At 40.0% G+C, this 20,831-nt stretch overlaps 1 protein-coding gene across 1 annotated transcript in view; it reads right to left on the bottom strand.

Moving 5' to 3' along the window:
* Positions 1-241: 241 nt before the first annotated feature.
* Positions 242-20,831, bottom strand: part of fbxw4 (F-box and WD repeat domain containing 4) — a 48,963-nt gene continuing 28,373 nt past the window's right edge. Inside the window, exons 7-9 of the mRNA XM_062994807.1 lie at positions 9,913-10,053; positions 875-1,016; positions 242-785 (exon numbers count right to left, since the gene is read on the bottom strand). Coding sequence (XP_062850877.1) covers positions 657-785; positions 875-1,016; positions 9,913-10,053 — 412 coding nt within the window. The 3' untranslated portion in view covers positions 242-656. The remainder of the gene's footprint in view (positions 786-874; positions 1,017-9,912; positions 10,054-20,831) is intronic.

Here is a 20,831-nt window from a genome sequence, read left to right as displayed (position 1 = left end):
TAACACACCACCACCATGTCAGTGTCACTGCAGTGCTAAGAATGATCCAACACCTAAATAATACCTGCTCTGTGGTGGTCCTGTGGGGGTCCTGACCATTGAAGAACAGGGTGAAAGCAGCCTAAAAAGGTTTGTAGAGAAACAGATGGACTACAGTCGGTAATTGTACAACTTCAAAGTGCTTCTATATGGTAAGTGGAGCTGATAAAATGGACAAAGTGTGTAGAAACAAGGAGGTGGTTTTAATGTTATGGCTGATAAGTGTATATGCTTTGGCAGAATTTCCAACAGGGCATTTCTGACAGCTCTGATCAGTGTTTGTTTTAGGAGTCGCACAGGTCACTGGCAATGTGTTAAGTCCGTTAAGTCTTGGGCTACAGAAGGTCATGAACTCTGCTTCCTTCAATTGCTTCCAGCAGCCAGTGAGATAGGTTAGTAAAGAAATAGCAACTCTCTGCCTCTCTCTGTGTGTCACAAATCCAAGTCCACACGGTACAAATACTTGAATCAAGTTCCAGTAAGGTCTCAGAGAGGTAAAAGCCTACAGGCTGACAGTCAGAGCTGAGAGGAGATGTTGAAGGTGTGTTGTGGATAGTGGATTTAAACCCAAGGCACATGTCGAGAGTACCGGTGTGTGTTGTGAGAGGTGTGTTGTATTATCTCCTGGATGCTGAACTCCTGAAGTCCAGTGAGTAAAGGGCTGAGTCGAGGGCAGTGTACAGGTGTGTGGAGTTGAAGCACAGACTGTACACCGGGCTGCTAGTGATGGAGCTAAGCTGGAACATCTGAAATGATAAGAACACAAGAAGATTAAACACATACGCAGAAAAAGCCATGTACGTCCAAAATAAGTGTGAAAGTCTTTACCACAGACCTGCAAGCAGCGAGTTTGTCGTTTGTCCCACAGACGAACCACTCCATAGTAGGAGGATCCACTAGCAATCATGTGATTTTTATCGCTCTGGATACAGTAAAGAGCACTGTCATGGGGCTCCTCCCACTCCATCACACACTTTCTGTAAAATTAAAAAAGCATTTTAATGAATTTTGTACAGGTTTGATCTAGTATTTTTATTTTTTTTCTATTTTATTTAAGCATTTTCTCCCAATTTAGCATAGTCAGTTTGTCTTCCGCTGCTGAGGGATCCCTGTCTGCTGCAGACACTGCCAATTATGCCCGCTAAATGGCGCCCAGCCGACCGGTGGCAACGCCGAGTTTCAAACCGAGGAGTTCAGAATCTCGTCGCTGGTGTGCTAGCGGAATATCCCGCTGTGCCACCTGGGCGCTTCGATCTATTTTGGTAGAAACATAGTAAATCACATAAACTTTGGAAACATTAAAAGTAACTTCATAACTGGACGACTGTACAATTTCACATGGATAACTTTGGATTATACTTTGGTTCTATCTGCAGGACAGTTATCATCAGGGATGAAAAGGTAACATATGCCGATCAATATTTATGTTTATATTTATCCAGAGTTTCCTGTAGCTGATAATCAGACTTGGTTAAAAGGAAAAGTAAACCATTCTGGGATTTCTTGCTCACCAACTCAATTAGGTCTGGAATCTAAATTGACCATACCAAAACCCAAACATTTTGGCTTGTTTTAACATTTTCTCCTGTATAATTTGTTAATGCACTTTTAAATTATTATAATTATTAATACAGTGGTACATTGAAACTCAACGTCAATTGGTTCTGAAGTGGCATTGAGTTTAAAAGACGTTCTTAAGGTATTTAAGGTATTTTTTTACTATAAGGATGTATGGGAAGCTGTGGAACTGCATATATTTTAGGCTAATGTAAAATAATGCGGTTGTTTTGACACTTATACACTGAAAACACAAATATTATATAAAAACACTGAAAGAATTAAAAAACAGTTAAAAATCAATCAAAAATACAATAAAATCTGCACTTTATCTTTACTTTATTGTTTTCTTATGCTTCTAAATTAGTGGAATGAACAAATAAGCAGTAATAATCAAGAGAGGTTTAGTGTTTCTGTGTCATTCTTTTAATATATTCAGTCACATTATTTTTTTAATGACAAGCGTTTTAGACTCTCAGAAAAGATGATTCTTACAATTTCTCAGAACCCCGACTGTAACACAAGTTTAAAAGTGAAACAAGAGAAAAATCCAGATAAACACAGATACATGTGGAGCTTTCAGAGTAAATTTGATGGTTATTCCACACAAATGCAGATTCGTCTCATGTTTGCATGACGTTTTACCGCACCGCTCAAGCCGAGCACTAAGCAAAGCAGCAGTCACACACACGCTGAGTTTAAAGGAAACGTTGAGTTAAAGGGTACAAATGTTTCAACAAAGGGCGGTAAGTTTTAAAGAATTTGAGTTTAGGGGACGTTGAGTTACAAGTTACTACTGTATATCTATAACAAAACAATACTTAATGAAGTGTACTTAGAGAAATTACTCCTATATATACTTATATCATTTTATGTATAGTTGTAGTGCCTTAATAAACATAAGGTACTAAGCATCATTCAGCTGGACAAATATCTCCTTTGTTTAATGCAGACTGAGACAAGAGGTGTAAGGGTCAGGAAAAATATCTGCACATGTGCTAACCAATAGAGATCAATTCTCCATGAATTGTGGTGATAAATAAATTATGGGAATGTGTGTGCAGCAGTCACTGGGGCACTGGGCATTCTCTCAAGATAAGTGCACATTTCTAGCACACGTAACACAACAGCAAAAACCCATCAAGATTCTATTAGTGTAAAATATAAAATGTATAGAATGAGAGTGATTTGGCAATAATATGAGCTAATTTAACCCCTGTGTTCTTATTCAGCACACTGCTGAAATAAAAAAAAGTGTGGAGGTCACGTATGTGAAAGAAACACATAGAACTGAACCCCTTCTTTAAAGCAACAACAATAAATGTAATGACAATGGTTGTCATTTTTCGTTTCACACTCGCACCTGTCACCAGCTATCATCACAAAGTGTCTCTTAACAATCCAGTGATGAGAACTTTCAGATGACTAGCCACTCTGAGTGAGGCCTGACCACATATTGGCCCCTGACTGGTCACACTGTGAATTATTGATATCTTAAGAGAAGACATTTGCCCCTCCCTAAACTCTCCAGGGCCCTCTTTCAATCACCTCTGATTTGTGTTACTTGACTGCCCATATGCGATTATGTGAGGGTGTGTCCCCTGCCAAGGCCAAACACAGGGGCCCAGTCTGCCTCACAAGCAGCTCGCTGATCCCTCGATCTCACGCCGTTGCCCGGGAGATGCAGAGCACCACATCAATATGGCCACTGAGTGGTGCAGGCTCGGGTGGGTCAGAGTCCTACAGCGAGAATCCCTCTCAAAGAGGGGGCTCTTTTCAGTGGGCCGCAGGAACAATAGTATCCACCGACCCAAGAGGGGACTCGGACCTGGCTCCTTTTTTTGTCTAAATGGTGCTCTATGCACAGGAGGGCTTATTAGATTAACTGAGAACACTAATCTTGCTCACAGGCTCACGGAGAGAATCACTAACTAACTTTATTACGATCTGCAGACAAGTCAGGTTCTGCTGTTGGCACAATTCAGTGAGGTCCAATTCAACCTGTCATAGCTTTGCGATGCTGATTCTGCTAAATGCCTGATAATGATGAGATGTGACCAGTAGAGAAGTGTACATCACTGATCTAACAAAGTGAAACAAAAATTTAAATAGACTTAACCCTTGGAATGTTCACTGGCATTTGATTTGTTGGTGAAAACGAGTCTAGCTGTCCTTAATGCCACACAAAGCACTGAAATTAAGCTAAAAAACCTTTCCAACCAGCTACTGAGATCATCAAAGGTCATTAGCCAGGTAGCCAGCATGCTGGATCTGATATAGATCTGAACATAAAAAGCAACTTAAGGTTAACGAGTCCAGTTTTGATCATAAAGATAGAGTTCATGTGGGCGGCTGGGTATGTGTCCAAAAAAGATAAGGAGGTACAAGGATGGTCAGTGTAGGACCTTGCAATGTGCAGAAGTTAAATGACCTGCTGGTATCTGATATTGTCAGAGATTTTGTGGAGTCCATGCCTCAGCAGATCAGAGCTGTTTTGACAGATTATTAGCTGGGTGGTCCTAATGTGTTGGTTCAATGGTGTATAAACCTAAAAAAGGCTTGTGCTTAAAAACATTTTCAAAGAATTGTCAAATTATACTGATATTGATGATGGCCAGGTATTGATGCCAGGGGCCTGGTCCTACTGGCATATAGTTTCAAGTAATAAGCTCACATTTATGTAGCTGTCTGCCCCACCCCCCACCCCCCAACACACACACACACACACACTGATCAGCCATAACATTAAAACCACCTCCTTGTTTTTAGTCACTGTCCATTTATCAGCTCCACTTACCATAGAGAAGCACTTTGTAGTTCTACAATTACTGACTGTAGTCCATCTATTTCTCTACATACTTTTTCAGCCTGCTTTTACCCTGTTCTTCAATGGTCAGGACCCCCACAGAACACATAGATGTAAAGTCAGAGACGATCGCTCATCTATTGCTGCTGTTTGAGTTGGTCATCTTCTAGACCTTCATCAGTTGTGACAGTGAGGTGTTTAAAAACTCCATCAGTGATGCTGTGCCTGATCCACTCATACCAGCACAACACACACTAACACACGACCACCATGTCAGTGTCACTGCAGTGCTGAGAATGATCCACCCCCCAAATAATACCTGCTCTGTAGTGGTCCTGTGGGGGTCCTGAACATTAAAGAACAGGGTGAAAGCAGGCTAAAAAGGTATGTAATGAAACAGATGGACTACAGTCAGTAATTGTAGAACTACAAAGTGCTCCTATATGGTAAGGGTAAGTGGAGCTGATAATATTATGAACAGTGATTGTAGAAACAAGGAGGTGATTTTAATGTTATGGCTGATCAGTATATATATACAGTGTATCACAAAAGTGAGTACACCCCTCACATTTCTGCAAATATTTTATTATATCTTTTCATGGGACAACACTATAGAAATGAAACTTGGATATAACTTAGAGTAGTCAGTGTACAACTTGTATAGCAGTGTAGATTTACTGACTTCTGAAAATAACTCAACACACAGCCATTAATGTGTAAATAGCTGGCAACATAAGTGAGTACACCCCACAGTGAACATGTCCAAATTGTGCCCAAAGTGTCAATATTTTGTGTGACCACCATTATTATCCAGCACTGCCTTAACCCTCCTGGGCATGGAATTCACCAGAGCTGCACAGGTTGCTACTGGAATCCTCTTCCACTCCTCCATGATGACATCACGGAGCTGGTGGATGTTAGACACCTTGAACTCCTCCACCTTCCACTTGAGGATGTGCCACAGGTGCTCAATTGGGTTTAGTCCATCACCTTAACCTTCAGCTTCCTCAGCAAGGCAGTTGTCATCTTGGAGGTTGTGTTTGGGGTCGTTATCCTGTTGGAAAACTGCCATGAGGCCCAGTTTTTGAAGGGAGGGGATCATGCTCTGTTTCAGAATGTCACAGTACATGTTGGAATTCATGTTTCCCTCAATGAACCGCAGCTCCCCAGTGCCAGCAACACTCATGCAGCCCAAGACCATGATGCTACCACCACCATGCTTGACTGTAGGCAAGATACAGTTGTCTTGGTACTTCTCACCAGGGCGCCGCCACACATGCTGGACACCATCTGAGCCAAACAAGTTTATCTTGGTCTCGTCAGACCACAGGGCATTCCAGTAATCCATGTTCTTGGACTGCTTGTTTTCAGCAAACTGTTTGCTGGCTTTCTTGTGCGTCAGCTTCCTTCTGGGATGACGACCATGCAGACCGAGTTGATGCAGTGAGCGGCGTATGGTCTGAGCACTGACAGGCTGACCTCCCACGTCTTCAACCTCTGCAGCAATGCTGGCAGCACTCATGTGTCTATTTTTTAAAGCCAACCTCTGGATATGACGCCGAACACGTGGACTCAACTTCTTTGGTCGACCCTGGCGAAGCCTGTTCCGAGTGGAACCTGTCCTGGAAAACCGCTGTATGACCTTGGCCACCATGCTGTAGCTCAGTTTCAGGGTGTTAGCAATCTTCTTATAGCCCAGGCCATCTTTGTGGAGAGCAACAATTCTATTTCTCACATCCTCAGAGAGTTCTTTGCCATGAGGTGCCATGTTGAATATCCAGTGGCCAGTATGAGAGAATTGTACCCAAAACACCAAATGTAACAGCCCTGCTCCCCATTTACACCTGGGACCTTGACACATGACACCAGGGAGGGACAACGACACATTTGGGCACAATTTGGACATGTTCACTGTGGGGTGTACTCACTTATGTTGCCAGCTATTTAGACATTAATGGCTGTGTGTTGAGTTATTTTCAGAAGACAGTAAATCTACACTGCTATACAAGTTGTACACTGACTACTCTAAATTATATCCAAGTTTCATGTCTTTAGTGTTGTCCCATGAAAAGATATAATGAAATATTTGCAGAAATGTGAGGGGTGTACTCACTTTTGTGATACACTGTATATATATATATATATATATATATATATATATATATATATATATACAGTGTATCACAAAAGTGAGTACACCCCTCACATTTCTGCAAATATTTTATTATATCTTTTCATGGGACAACACTATAGAAATAAAACTTGGATATAACTTAGAGTAGTCAGTGTACAACTTGTATAGCAGTGTAGATTTACTGTCTTCTGAAAATAACTCAACACACAGCCATTAATGTCTCAATGGCTGGCAACAGAAGTGAGTACACCCCACAGTGAACATGTCCAAATTGTGCCCAAAGTGTCAATATTTTGTGTGACCACCATTATTATCCAACACTGCCTTAACCCTCCTGGGCATGGAATTCACCAGAGCTGCACAGGTTGCTACTGGAATCCTCTTCCACTCCTCCATGATGACATCACGGAGCTGGTGGATGTTAGACACCTTGAACTCTTCCACCTTCCACTTGAGGATGCGCCACAGGTGCTCAATTGGGTTTAGTCCATCACCTTTACCTTCAGCTTCCTCAGCAAGGCAGTTGTCATCTTGGAGGTTGTGTTTGGGGTCGTTATCCTGTTGGAAAACTGCCATGAGGCCCAGTTTTCGAAGGGAGGGGATCATGCTCTGTTTCAGAATGTCACAGTACATGTTGGAATTCATGTTTCCCTCAATGAACCGCAGCTCCCCAGTGCCAGCAACACTCATGCAGCCCAAGACCATGATGCTACCACCACCATGCTTGACTGTAGGCAAGATACAGTTGTCTTGGTACTTCTCACCAGGGCGCCGCCACACATGCTGGACACCGTCTGAGCCAAACAAGTTTATCTTGGTCTCGTCAGACCACAGGGCATTCCAGTAATCCATGTTCTTGGACTGCTTGTTTTCAGCAAACTGTTTGCTGGCTTTCTTGTGCGTCAGCTTCCTTCTGGGATGACGACCATGCAGACCGAGTTGATGCAGTGAGCGGCGTATGGTCTGAGCACTGACAGGCTGACCTCCCACGTCTTCAACCTCTGCAGCAATGCTGGCAGCACTCATGTGTCTATTTTTTAAAGCCAACCTCTGGATATGACGCCGAACACGTGGACTCAACTTCTTTGGTCGACCCTGGCGAAGCCTGTTCCGAGTGGAACCTGTCCTGGAAAACTGCTGTATGACCTTGGCCACCATGCTGTAGCTCAGTTTCAGGGTGTTAGCAATCTTCTTATAGCCCAGGCCATCTTTGTGGAGAGCAACAATTCTATTTCCTACATCCTCAGAGAGTTCTTTGCCATGAGGTGCCATGTTGAATATCCAGTGGCCAGTATGAGAGAATTGTACCCAAAACACCAAATTTAACAGCCCTGCTCCCCATTTACACCTGGGACCTTGACACATGACACCAGTGAGGGACAACGACACATTTGGGCACAATTTGGACATGTTCACTGTGGGGTGTACTCACTTCTGTTGCCAGCTATTTAGACATTAATGGCTGTGTGTTGAGTTATTTTCAGAAGACATTAAATCTACACTGCTATACAAGCTGTACACTGACTACTCTAAGTTATATCCAAGTTTCATGTCTATAGTGTTGTCCCATGAAAAGATATAATGAAATATTTGCAGAAATGTGAGGGGTGTACTCACTTTTGTGATACACTGTATATATATATATACAGTGTATCACAAAAGTGAGTACACCCCTCACATTTCTGCAGATATTGAAGTATATCTTTTCATGGGACAACACTGACAAAATGACACTTTGACACAATGAAAAGTAGTCTGTGTGCAGCTTATATAACAGTGTAAATTTATTCTTCCCTCAAAATAACTGAATATACAGCCAATAATGTCTAAACCACCGGCAACAAAAGTGAGTACACCCCTTAGTGAAAGTTCCTGAAGTGTCAATATTTTGTGTGGCCACCATTATTTCCCAGAACTGCCTTAACTCTCCTGGGCATGGAGTTTACCAGAGCTTCACAGGTTGCCACTGGAATGCTTTTCCACTCCTCCATGACGACATCACGGAGCTGGCGGATATTCGAGACTTTGCGCTCCTCCACCTTCCGCTTGAGGATGCCCCAAAGATGTTCTATTGGGTTTAGGTCTGGAGACATGCTTGGCCAGTCCATCACCTTTACCCTCAGCCTCTTCAATAAAGCAGTGGTCGTCTTAGAGGTGTGTTTGGGGTCATTATCATGCTGGAACACTGCCCTGCGACCCAGTTTCCGGAGGGAGGGGATCATGCTCTGCTTCAGTATTTCACAGTACATATTGGAGTTCATGTGTCCCTCAATGAAATGTAACTCCCCAACACCTGCTGCACTCATGCAGCCCCAGACCATGGCATTCCCACCACCATGCTTGACTGTAGGCATGACACACTTATCTTTGTACTCCTCACCTGATTGCCGCCACACATGCTTGAGACCATCTGAACCAAACAAATTAATCTTGGTCTCATCAGACCATAGGACATGTTTCCAGTAATCCATGTCCTTTGTTGACATGTCTTCAGCAAACTGTTTGCGGGCTTTCTTGTGTAGAGACTTCAGAAGAGGCTTCCTTCTGGGGTGACAGCCATGCAGACCAATTTGATGTAGTGTGCGGCGTATGGTCTGAGCACTGACAGGCTGACCCCCCACCTTTTCAATCTCTGCAGCAATGCTGACAGCACTCCTGCGCCTATCTTTCAAAGACAGCAGTTGGATGTGACGCTGAGCACGTGCACTCAGCTTCTTTGGACGACCAACGCGAGGTCTGTTCTGAGTGGACCCTGCTCTTTTAAAACGCTGGATGATCTTGGCCACTGTGCTGCAGCTCAGTTTCAGGGTGTTGGCAATCTTCTTGTAGCCTTGGCCATCTTCATGTAGCGCAACAATTCGTCTTTTAAGATCCTCAGAGAGTTCTTTGCCATGAGGTACCATGTTGGAACTTTCAGTGACCAGTATGAGAAAGTGTGAGAGCTGTACTACTAAATTGAACACACCTGCTCCCTATGCACACCTGAGACCTAGTAACACTAACAAATCACATGACATTTTGGAGGGAAAATGACAAGCAGTGCTCAATTTGGACATTTAGGGGTGTAGTCTCTTAGGGGTGTACTCACTTTTGTTGCCGGTGGTTTAGACATTAATGGCTGTATATTGAGTTATTTTGAGGGAAGAATAAATTTACACTGTTATATAAGCTGCACACAGACTACTTTTCATTGTGTCAAAGTGTCATTTTGTCAGTGTTGTCCCATGAAAAGATATACTTAAATATCTGCAGAAATGTGAGGGGTGTACTCACTTTTGTGATACACTGTATATATATATATATATATATATGTCTGTGTGTGAGAATAGCTGTGAATCTACATATACACACACTTGAAATATATATATGTATGTACCTGAGGCAGACACGCAGATCCCAGTAGCGGATGAAAGTGTCATATCCACAGGTGAGGAGCTGGAATGGAGACTCGTACACAATATCTAACACACCTGCACCTCTGCGGAAGTCTGTGCCAAGACACGACACCAGGTGACACCTGCGAGAGCAAAAGGAGAAGAACACAGACGATAACTTATGGACTGTTCTTTATTAACCATAATGAAAGAAAGCAGACATCAAAAAATTACAGGGAGAGGCTTTAGAGCCGCCACAGGAGAGTAAATCCTGCATACTCGCTGTAGGCAAAAAACAACTTGTTAGATAAGTGAGAGGTTATTTAACACCTCAGTGCTTGTCCGACATATTTCATGCACTCATAAGGTTGTCTCCAGGTCTTAAGTCTCAGTTAACATGTTAGTGTGACCAATTCATCAACTGTCATTTCAGACCAAATGCCTTTATTTGCTCAGTTAATTACCTCTAAATCCCCATATATTCCAGTATTCTAACAAACCACAAAAAGAATAAATTAAATCCTAAGAGACGGAGAGAAAAAAGTAAACACAGAGTTGAATGGGCTGAGAAAGCAGATTACGACCAGTGCTGAGATCTATTCTTAGATGTGTATAGGATAGAAAAGGAGGACAGAAAGAAGAGAGGGACATACAAGGGCAAAGAGAGATTGAGAGGGGGGTGCATGTGTTAGCACCACGCTTCTATGATCACAGGCTGAACAGGCCTGCTGCGCCCTCCTCGCCTACCCGGCCCACACCGCAGAAGCCAGATTATTATAGAATAACAATTTCATTGTTGCTGTTTAATTCCCTCCATGACCGTGACTGTGTGCGACTTGTGGACCTTTGATACCTGGTCCCTAGCAACTATTTAGAGAAGCCCAATGGCCATAGTGACCACCCCCCACGTTTGGGGTCTCCTGTGAGCTTGTTCACCAAGGGCAGACTGGTAATCCCCAACCTTCGCACCGGGGGGCACGGCGGTTTATTGGACACAAGCTTTTTAAAAGATAGGCCTCCAGAACTAAAGGGAATACTCCTGGTGGGCCTAACAGACAAATTAACCCATTGGCCCATGGGTGTCTGTGTTAAGCAATAACCAATCAGTTCTCAAACTGCAACTTATTAGCAACCAACGATCACAGATAGAGAACTGAACAATGAAAAGGCTAATTCGTCTGGAAAAATAAAACCCAAAACAAGCAGTCAATCTCACATGGTTTTATGAACTGGTCAGAGAAAATGTGTAAACTCGTGTCAATAGGGCACATCCGGCGTCTGCCTGGCCTACTGCAAATGTCAAAGCGTAAAGCGAGAAAAACAAGCATCGTAAAAAGCAGTCCTCACATCTGTGCTCTGATTTTAAAGCCAGTAATAGCACTGTTCCACGCAGAGGAGCAAACACCAGGATTCTTAAATTGTTAGGTCACAGGTTTTATGTGTGCTATTTTTTTCTCCTGAGAGAACCTATGAAGATTACAGGATGGAGGATAACCGTGTAATCTTTTAAATTGCTGCATCTGCATGGCGGCCAGCCTTGTTCTTGCACAGCCGGCCAAGCATCTGATCTGACAGCATCACAAAGTACGCCGGGAAAGGTTTGAAATGTCAGGTGAAACCATACCTGTCTTCTAAGCTGTAATAATGACATGGGACAATAGGCTTGAATAAACGGGAGCTTTGATTGTGAAGGAAGAGATTAAGCAGGTTGAAAAGGACATTATCTTCAGGTCATGCACACACACTTATCAGTGTGTAAGAAAGCTTATATGTTTTAATGTAGATATGGCGACTTTTTTGGGGAGTATTTTGTGATTGTTTACATGAAGAGGACTCTAAACCCTCTTGAATCAGGGACGATATTAGATACCAGACAATCGTAATTTTACTATCATATACTGGGAATATATTGCATACTGCAGTCTCAGTTGCAGCAGTATTAAATTACACTCAATTATAACATCTCATACATTTATTAAATGCATTGTAATAAATGACCACAGGTACCTGCAAAAACAAAAAATGTCCAAAAGTATGTGAACACCTGTCAAAAAGCTTGCTAAACATCAATTCCACCTATTCCAAAACAATACGCATTAATACAGAGTTTAACCCTCCTTTGTAACTATAACGGCCTTCATGTAGCAATTTGTTCCTATCCAGTCAAAGACGAATTTGTAAGATAAGACGTTTTAATTCATCCCAAAATGTACAGAGACGTTTAAGTCAGGGTTCTGTGCAATCCACTGGAAATCAAACTTTAAAATCAAGCCAATCAAGGCAGATCTTACTTAGTGCACAGGCCACAATCATGCTGGAACAAGAAAAAGTTTTTTCCAAACTGTTATCACACAGCTGGAAGCATATCATTTATGCATTATAATTGATTTTATACTATGTAATAATTAGGATACATACATGGGGCTTGAACCTGAGACCTTGCGATCATTAGTCCAGCACATTAACCGCCAAGCTACCACTGCCCTGTCAGGGAATGATTACTTGATTCTATAATTTTTTTTATTTGTTTATTACTGAACCAGTTAAATCTTTTACAATTAAAAAAGACCACAAGCAAACTAAACCACCTCCTTGTTTCTACACACATTGTCCATTTTATCAGCTTACTATATAGAAGCACTTTGTAGTTCTACAATTACTGACTGTAGTCCATCTGTTTCTCTGCATGCTTTGTTAGCCCCCTTTCATGCTGTTCTTCAATAGTCAGAACCACCACAGGACCACCACAGAGCAGGTATTATTTGGGTGGTGGATGATTCTCAGCACTGCAGTGACACTGACATGGTGGTGGTGTGTTAGTGTGTGTTGTGCTGGTATGAGTGGATAAGACACAGCAGCACTGATGGAGTTTTTAAACCCCTCACTGTCACTGCTGGACTGAGAACAGTCCACCAACCAAAAATATCCAGTCAACAGCGCCCTGTGGGCAGCGTCCTGTGACCACTGATGAAGCTCTAGAAGATGACCAACTCAAACAGCAGCAATAGATGAGCAATCGTCTCTGACTTTAAATCTACAAGGTGGACCAACTAGGTACGAGTGTCTAATAGAGTGGACAGTGAGTCCAATGAGGAAAAATGTCCAATGTCCAGACTTGTGGGGTAGTTAAGAGGTCACACTTGGGCAAGTTAGGAGCATTGAATATGTGCAACCTGCTAAAGAGATCACACAGACAAAATGACCACCAAATGCAGCAAGAAAAACTAGAGAAAAATGCTTTATATTCTAGACTTTTAAATCACTCCTTAAAGGCTCTGACCTCAGCCTAATCCTCTTTGACCCCTGGGTACATTTAAAACCAGATCTACAAAGCACTTGATGACTAAAATATAAAGCGAATAACATATTTATAAATGTCTAGATCATTGCTATGCATTTCTAAACATCACCAGAATAGTACAATAAAAGTTGATAAGTAGTCCATCCACTTTTATGAGCAGATATTGTTAAAAAGAAGCAGTTAAATACTAATTCTGGGCAATAAAGGATGACGTGTTAATGATTAGTTGCGAATAATGGTCTTAAAGCCATGAAGCAAAATGCAGAGGCCGGTCTTTACTTTCTCTCTGGCCATTTGGGCCACACACACACCCCTTTTGAAAGAGACTTCTAATGAATTGATGGACTTTAAAAAGCGAGGCCGGGGGCATTTTTTTGCTAGTGGAGCCACAGAAAAGGTAATTTTGGACTGAAGCTCTTGTAAGGTTAAGTATAGAGGGTAAACTGGCACAGGGAAGCTATGGGAAACAGTCAGTGCCCTGAAAGGATGTAAGACAGGTACATAAAGAGCCCTGCTGTGGTTTTCATTGCCTAAAACAAACAGAAATAGCATTGCCGTCTGCTCGTCAACCAATTTAGACGAGTTGAAATAACCGTCAGCCAAGCCAGAACCAAAGAAAAAAAGGAATAAAAAGCCCAGCATGGAATGTCAGTGGGGCTGGACAATGGAGACTTTTAAATGTCACACGCGTTCTCTTAAAAAACAATAAGATTGCAATTTGTAAAACACAGCTCCTGCCAGATCCAGACATTTAACCCTCTCTTTTAGGAAAGAATGTAAGGAATTTCAGTGCAATTGTGTGTTTCTTTGATGGCTTTTCTCTCTGTTTATCCATGACCGACGGCCTCATGAAAAGTTAGGAGGGCCTTTAAAGCACCACTTGTGTGGGAATTGGGGTGATCACAGGTCTCTAAGCCATCCAGAAAAGCAAGAAATCATGTGGGAAAAAATTTAACATTTTCAATGGAATAAACTGGTTTGATTTTTTTTTTATCCTACAGTGCACAGTAACCAATTCAAGGTGAGAAAGAAAGAGCTTCTAAAATGACTTACATTAGTCATAAAATGTGGTGTGATCTTTATTTTAGTTATATTAAAATATAAGCACATTCATTCATATTCACTCACATCTCTCTGATTTTCAGTCCAGATTGAAAATAGTGACCCTAAAATAAATTTACAGTCAACAAATAAATAATAATAATAAAAGGGGTTGTCCTGCAAAGTCCAAAACAGAGCACAATATTAAGTGTTGAATGATCAGAGAAAAAAAATTATGAATTTTATTGTATACCAATGAAAAAATACTGTTATAAAAAAAGCACACTGCTGCAGGTTTTGCCAATTATTATAATACAATTATTAACATAATAATAATAATATAGAAATTATTACAATATAAAAGTGTGTCTAATCCATTTATTTTAAACCTTAAAATATTTGTGGGATTATAACTAGATTAGTATAATGTTCAACATATTAATAATAATAAAACATGTCTTCAAACCTTTTTACATATTAATCCTTATACGTAAATGATACCTGAAAACCAACAACATGTGGCCAGAGTGCTTAAAATGTCATGAATGTAGTAACATGCTAAATCAGTGCACTACCATTGTGTCATCAGTAGGCTACTGACTCACTCTGTAATAATCAGTATGCAATCAAACACAGCCATTTAGCTTCAGCAACTTGCACTACCTTACCCAAAGTTAAGGAAAATGTCACTATTGGAGTCTTAGTTATCTGTTTAATAGCAAAAAATTATGATAACATTATGATAATTAACAATCATAATTCAATGTTGTATAACAATATAAGCAAATGCCATAGAGCATGACCATAGCAGCCTTGTCAAAAAGGAGTCAAACTTTTAGTATCAGAGACTCAATTTCTAGTATTAAATTAATTTCATTGTTCACAAACATTAGAATACAAGAAAACACAGAATTAACAAGCTGGACCCAAATCACCAAATAATACAGTGGAAATTCTTGCAAAGATTTTATTTAACACCAGTAAGAAGATTTCATATGCATCTCACTCAGTCGCCGATTTGTAATCTGTGTTCCTCAGGGGAGCCTGGTACTTTTTTACATTACTATGTTCCAGTTCTATGTTCATATGTGTTCATTATAACATGTATGACAACATATAAGTTTAAAAAACAATAAAACAATTGTTCTCAAAAAGAATTAACAAGCTGGTAGGTAGTCAGCATTAGAATTAGCATAGCATGACAGTAGTCCTTTCTGTGTGGAGTTTGAATGTTCTTCCAGTGTCTGCGTGGGTTTCCTCCGGGAGCTCCGGTTTTCTCCCACAGTCCAAAGACATGCCAATGAGGTGAATTGGATATACAAAATTGTCCATGACTGTGTTTGATATAACCTTGTGAACTGATGAATCTTGTGTAACGAGTGACTATATGTTCTGTCATGAATGTAACCCAAGTGTGTAAACCATGACGGTAAAATCATAATAAATAAATAAATAAATAAATAAATAAATAAATAAATAAATAAATAAATAAATAAATAAATAAATAAATAAATAAATAAATAAATAAATAAATAAATAAATAAATAAATAAATAAATAAATAAATAAATAAATAAATACATAAATAAATAAATAAATAAATAAATAAATAAATAAATAAATAAATAAATAAATAAATAAATAAATAAATAAATAAATAAATAAATGTGTCCAGGGTGTTTTTCTAACCTGCAATGTTCAGGATGAAGTGGTTACTAAAAATGATTAAATGAAAGATATACAATTTAAACCTCAACTGTGCATGTGAGGGAACGAATGTGTTCAGTAATAACATGAAGAGTACCACTGTGTGTTATTAGTTTGGGTGCACTGCATTTGTCTGTTATTATCACTGCAGAGACCAGATTTATTACTTGTGTAGATTTTCAGATGATTTAAAGGATTTGTGACTGTATTTTTTCTTCACAGTAATAAAACATACACTGTCACTACCATTATGTAAAGCTGCCTGTAGTACCTTGCGTTTTAATATGTTTCGCTCCACAGTGCAAATTAGTTTCTGACTTTCTAGGCACGTAAAGTAAAGCAGGTTATCTTTTATGTAACTAACGGCAACATCCTCTCACCCTTTCTCATCCTCTGTTACTCATGCTTTGTGTTATGACTCTTCACTGAGTTTCCCACCAGCTGGTCAGATGCACTGTTGAGACATGAGGGTGCGAGTGATCTTGGCCTGTACATGTCTCCGCTATTACCCCCCCCCCCCCCCCCCCCCGTCAACATGCACTGTTCAAAAAAGTGCCCCCATCTATTGTGAATGGTAGAGAAATGTCAGGGACACTTGTCATTATCCTTAAAGTGTCTCTTGAGGTAAATAAATAAACAAAAGAGATGAATAAGATCTCTCATCGTTCTAATTGCCCTGCAAACACGACTTAAGCTAAACAATACTAGTTATATTCCAGATGTGTAGAAAACGGAGCTGAAATTATCATATAACACTAAACACTTGGACTAATAATGCTTACTTAAGATAAACTGTCTTATTTGCTTTAGTTATTTATTGTTTTAATAAAGCTTGCAATGTGCTATAGATCAGTAGAAGGTTCTGACAGTGCATGTGAACGGGAACTCATGAAAAAAATGTCAGAGTGGTCATTTACCTAATTTTACACTAATATTTTAACAATCCCATGTGTCTCAATTACTGGCCTAAGTAAATAAATAAATAAATACATTAATTAATAAATTAACTAAAGCAAAGTGCAATAATGGTTTTAATTAAGATGATTGGAAAAATTTATTATTAATTTACTCATTAAAAATTTTTTTTTTTATAATAGGGACAGTGGTAGTGTAGAAGGTAGAGCTTTGGGTTTTTAATCAAAAGGTTTAGGGTTTGAACCCCAGCTCTGCCATGCAGCCACTGTTGGGCCCTTGAGCAAGGCCCTTAACCCTGACTGGGCATACTTTACCCCAGACACCTTACAAAACCTTGTCAAAAAAAATTTAGGAACAGTGGTAGACTAGTGGGTAGAGCTTTGGGCTATCATTTGAAAGGTTGAGGGTTTGAATCTTAGCTCTGCCATGCAGCCACTGTTGGACCCTTGAGCAAGGCCCTTAGCCCTCTCTGCTCCAGGGGCGCCGTACAATGGCTGAAAAAGAATTTCATTGTACTGCACACATGTATATGTATACATGACAAATAAAGGCATTCTATTCTATTATAATCATTATTTATCATTATCAATATATTCTAAAATGTTTTGCACTATTTAATTCATTTTTTTCTCCAATTTTTCTCCCAATTTAGTGTAATCCACTGCTGGGGGACTTTTTGCAGTCGAGGAGGTTATATTGCTGCTCACGTCTCCGACAACCCAAGCGCAGCACTTAGCGGAACCCTTTACCACCTATGCATTCTACACAGGCACCTCTATCTGCCCATCAGGGTCCTTACACAGTGTTTGAAGACCCCGCCCACATAGTCCGGTTATCCCTCCCTGCAGGCACTGCCAATTATGCCCGCTAGATGGCGCCCAGCCGACCGGTGGCAATGCTAAGTTTCAAACCAAGAGGAGTTCAAAATCTCTGCACTGGTGTGCTAGCGGAATATCCCGCTGCACCACATGGGCGCCTATTTAATTTATTTTTAAGAATCAAATTATGCATCTTAGGCTTTGATGGTAAATTCGACTTAGTTTAGCTAGCCTGCATGCTACACAGATTTCGCTAAAATGCTGTCCGACTGTTCGCCTGGACCAAAGCCAAAATTGTTGATGTTGTGATTCGAGCACTTACGCTACTGGCTGTTACTGGTTGGCAGAAAAACATGAAAGCATTTTATTTATATTTTAAAGGTTTAAGGATCTGTGCAGGACATGCAAATGCTGGGACGATAAGCGTTCTCTGCAAGATTTTTATTGAATCTGATAAAGCACGGCTGGAAAAACATCCAGTAAAATCTCATGATCTTCATCACCTGTCTGCGTTGTTTCTAGCAGCTGTGATTGTGTTTATGATCTGATATTTATAAGCGATACTGTTGTCATGTGTTGTTGGATGGTGGCTGTCTGAGGAAAATGCTGGTGGTCTGTCTGGGAGACACGAACGAACACTCACACTCACACAATACACACACACACACACACACACACACAATTCACACAACACACACACACACACACACAATACACACACACACACAGCCTTCATTCCACCACCCCTCTTCTCAGGGTTTTTTCCTAGACCCCTGGGAGTGGTGGCTTTGTGCTCCTCACAAGGTGAACCTGATTACCAGACAGGAACGCATTAAGGCAAAATGCATTAAATTTGAGTTAGTAGGACAGAGATGAGATCAAAGTGAATACAACACATTGTGAGAAATCATCATACAGTCCCACAGAGACCGTAAATCAAATCTTGGGGGGAAAAATTCTAAAATTGTCTTGTGTGCTCCTACAAACCAATAAAATAGTATAAAAATGTTGTAGGAGAAAAATGTTAATTTACACTAGAAGTATAGAAGCGTAGATATGTTCAGGGCATAATTGCCAGTAGTCATAGTACAATATTCCAAGAATACGGCTGCAATGGAATGTTACTGGATGTGTATGTGGTGTATGTGACAAGAAGTATGTCAATTGCATTGTTTGACCTTCAAAACTCAGTTCTAGCTGATTAAGATCAGTTCCTGTGTTCTAGCTAAGAAATCTCTGTTAGTGGTGGAATCTTCCACTGTCTTGCAATGTAACTTATGGGAGTATAAAGGATGATTATTTTCTTTCCATCTTATCGCATTTGCAGAGCTTCCATGTAACACTCTGTCTGTGTGATCCTTCTCTGCAGACAAGAATAAAACTCTTTTCTACTTATAATCCATTCCTGAGGTGTTTCATTAAGAGTTTTTCCACTACAAAGTAAACATATGTTGAGGACACACCTCTGTTCCATTGTACCATCTATTCACCATCATGTACTAACACTTGTCTTTAGTCCTGTCTTCTAATTACTTGTTTATATTAGGGATAATTAGGAATATCTTTTGTAGTTATTTATTATAGGATTTTTTGTATTTATTGTTGTATTTACACTGTTTTGTATTGTCTTGCACTTTTTGTACCGTGTTACACCGTGATCCAAGAGGAACGCTGTTTCGTTTCAATATGTACTTGTATGTAGCTGAAATGACAATAAAACCTCTCTGACTCTGACTGTTCTGTTCACACTACATACGCATGTCATATATGACATCCAAAAAAAAAGTTACAGTGCTGATATGACTTATGTGCAAGAAGAGAAAAAGAATAATTTTTGTCAGGGCTGTCAGGATGAATTTCTTGGTTAAATTGTATTTTCCTAATATTTTCCTTACACATTCATATGTGTATGATCTAATATTCTACTTTTAGCTGCCTGATGTAAACATTCCCAAGACCCTAATGTAGGAGACTAGACAAGGGTCCTAATAGATATATAGATAGACAGACAGACAGGTAGATAGATACATAGACAGATAGACAGACAGACAGATAGATAGATAGATAGATAGATAGATAGATAGATAGATAGATAGATAGATAGATAGATAGACAGACAGACAGGTAGAAAGATAGATAGATAGATAGATAGATAGATAGATAGATAGATAGATAGATAGATAGACATAGATCGATTGATAGATAGATCACTAGATGTATATATAGATAGATAGATAGATAGATAGATAGATAGATAGACAGATAGACAGACAGACAGACAGACAGACAGACAGACAGATCAATAGATACTTAATTAACCCTGAAGGAAAGTGAGATAAAATGAGATGCATTTCCCCAAATCATTACTTTATATAATTTAAATAATTTCTAAATCTTCTAATTAAATACTAACATACAAAAGCAGGGCACTTCAGATGTGAAGTAAGTATTATTGGTGCAGCACTAGCTCATGGGATCTTGGTTTAATCCTCATATGTGTGTACAGTTTGTGTTACGTTTGGCATGTCGTGCTAAACTGAAGCTAGATGTGAACATGTAGATGGGTAAATAAGCAATGCCCTGATATAGACTGGTGCCCTGTACAGAGTGTTTATCTGCCTTGCAGCCAATGCTTTAAGGTAAGGGCTCCAGACCCAACACAACCCAGCAGGATGAGGTGTTTACTAAAGATGAATATATGAATAAAAGGAAGAAAGATTGTGCACATGTGACATTGGATGTAAGTAAATTCAGTTGCTGAGTTAGGATAAAAGTTCCTTGTATTTGGACCTGCCCATTTAGATCGCATATGGTCAAAAAGAAAAACTAAAAATGTAAAATTAGTTTCAATCATATTCCGGCCACTTTCACCTCTAGCCATAGCCAGTGTTGACCATTTTTCTCTAATCTTTAACTTCATTGCTGGCCACAGTACTTTGCAGACTAACTCTGTACCTTATCATTCTTATGACTGACTAGTAATATTTACTCATGTTGCCCAGCTCACATTGATCAGGCTGAAACCACCAACCCACACCTATCCAGATCAGTGTAGCAACAATCTTTACCTAACCAATACCTGACCAACATTACTATTTCTCCTCTTATTTCGCAATGTGTGATCCTTGCAATGTGTGATT

The sequence above is a fragment of the Trichomycterus rosablanca genome, chromosome 5 (genome assembly GCF_030014385.1).
Source record: "Trichomycterus rosablanca isolate fTriRos1 chromosome 5, fTriRos1.hap1, whole genome shotgun sequence".
NCBI lineage: Eukaryota > Metazoa > Chordata > Actinopteri > Siluriformes > Trichomycteridae > Trichomycterus > Trichomycterus rosablanca.
The sequence above is the reverse complement of the archived record's forward strand: the minus strand, read 5'-3'. Positions and strand labels throughout refer to the sequence as shown.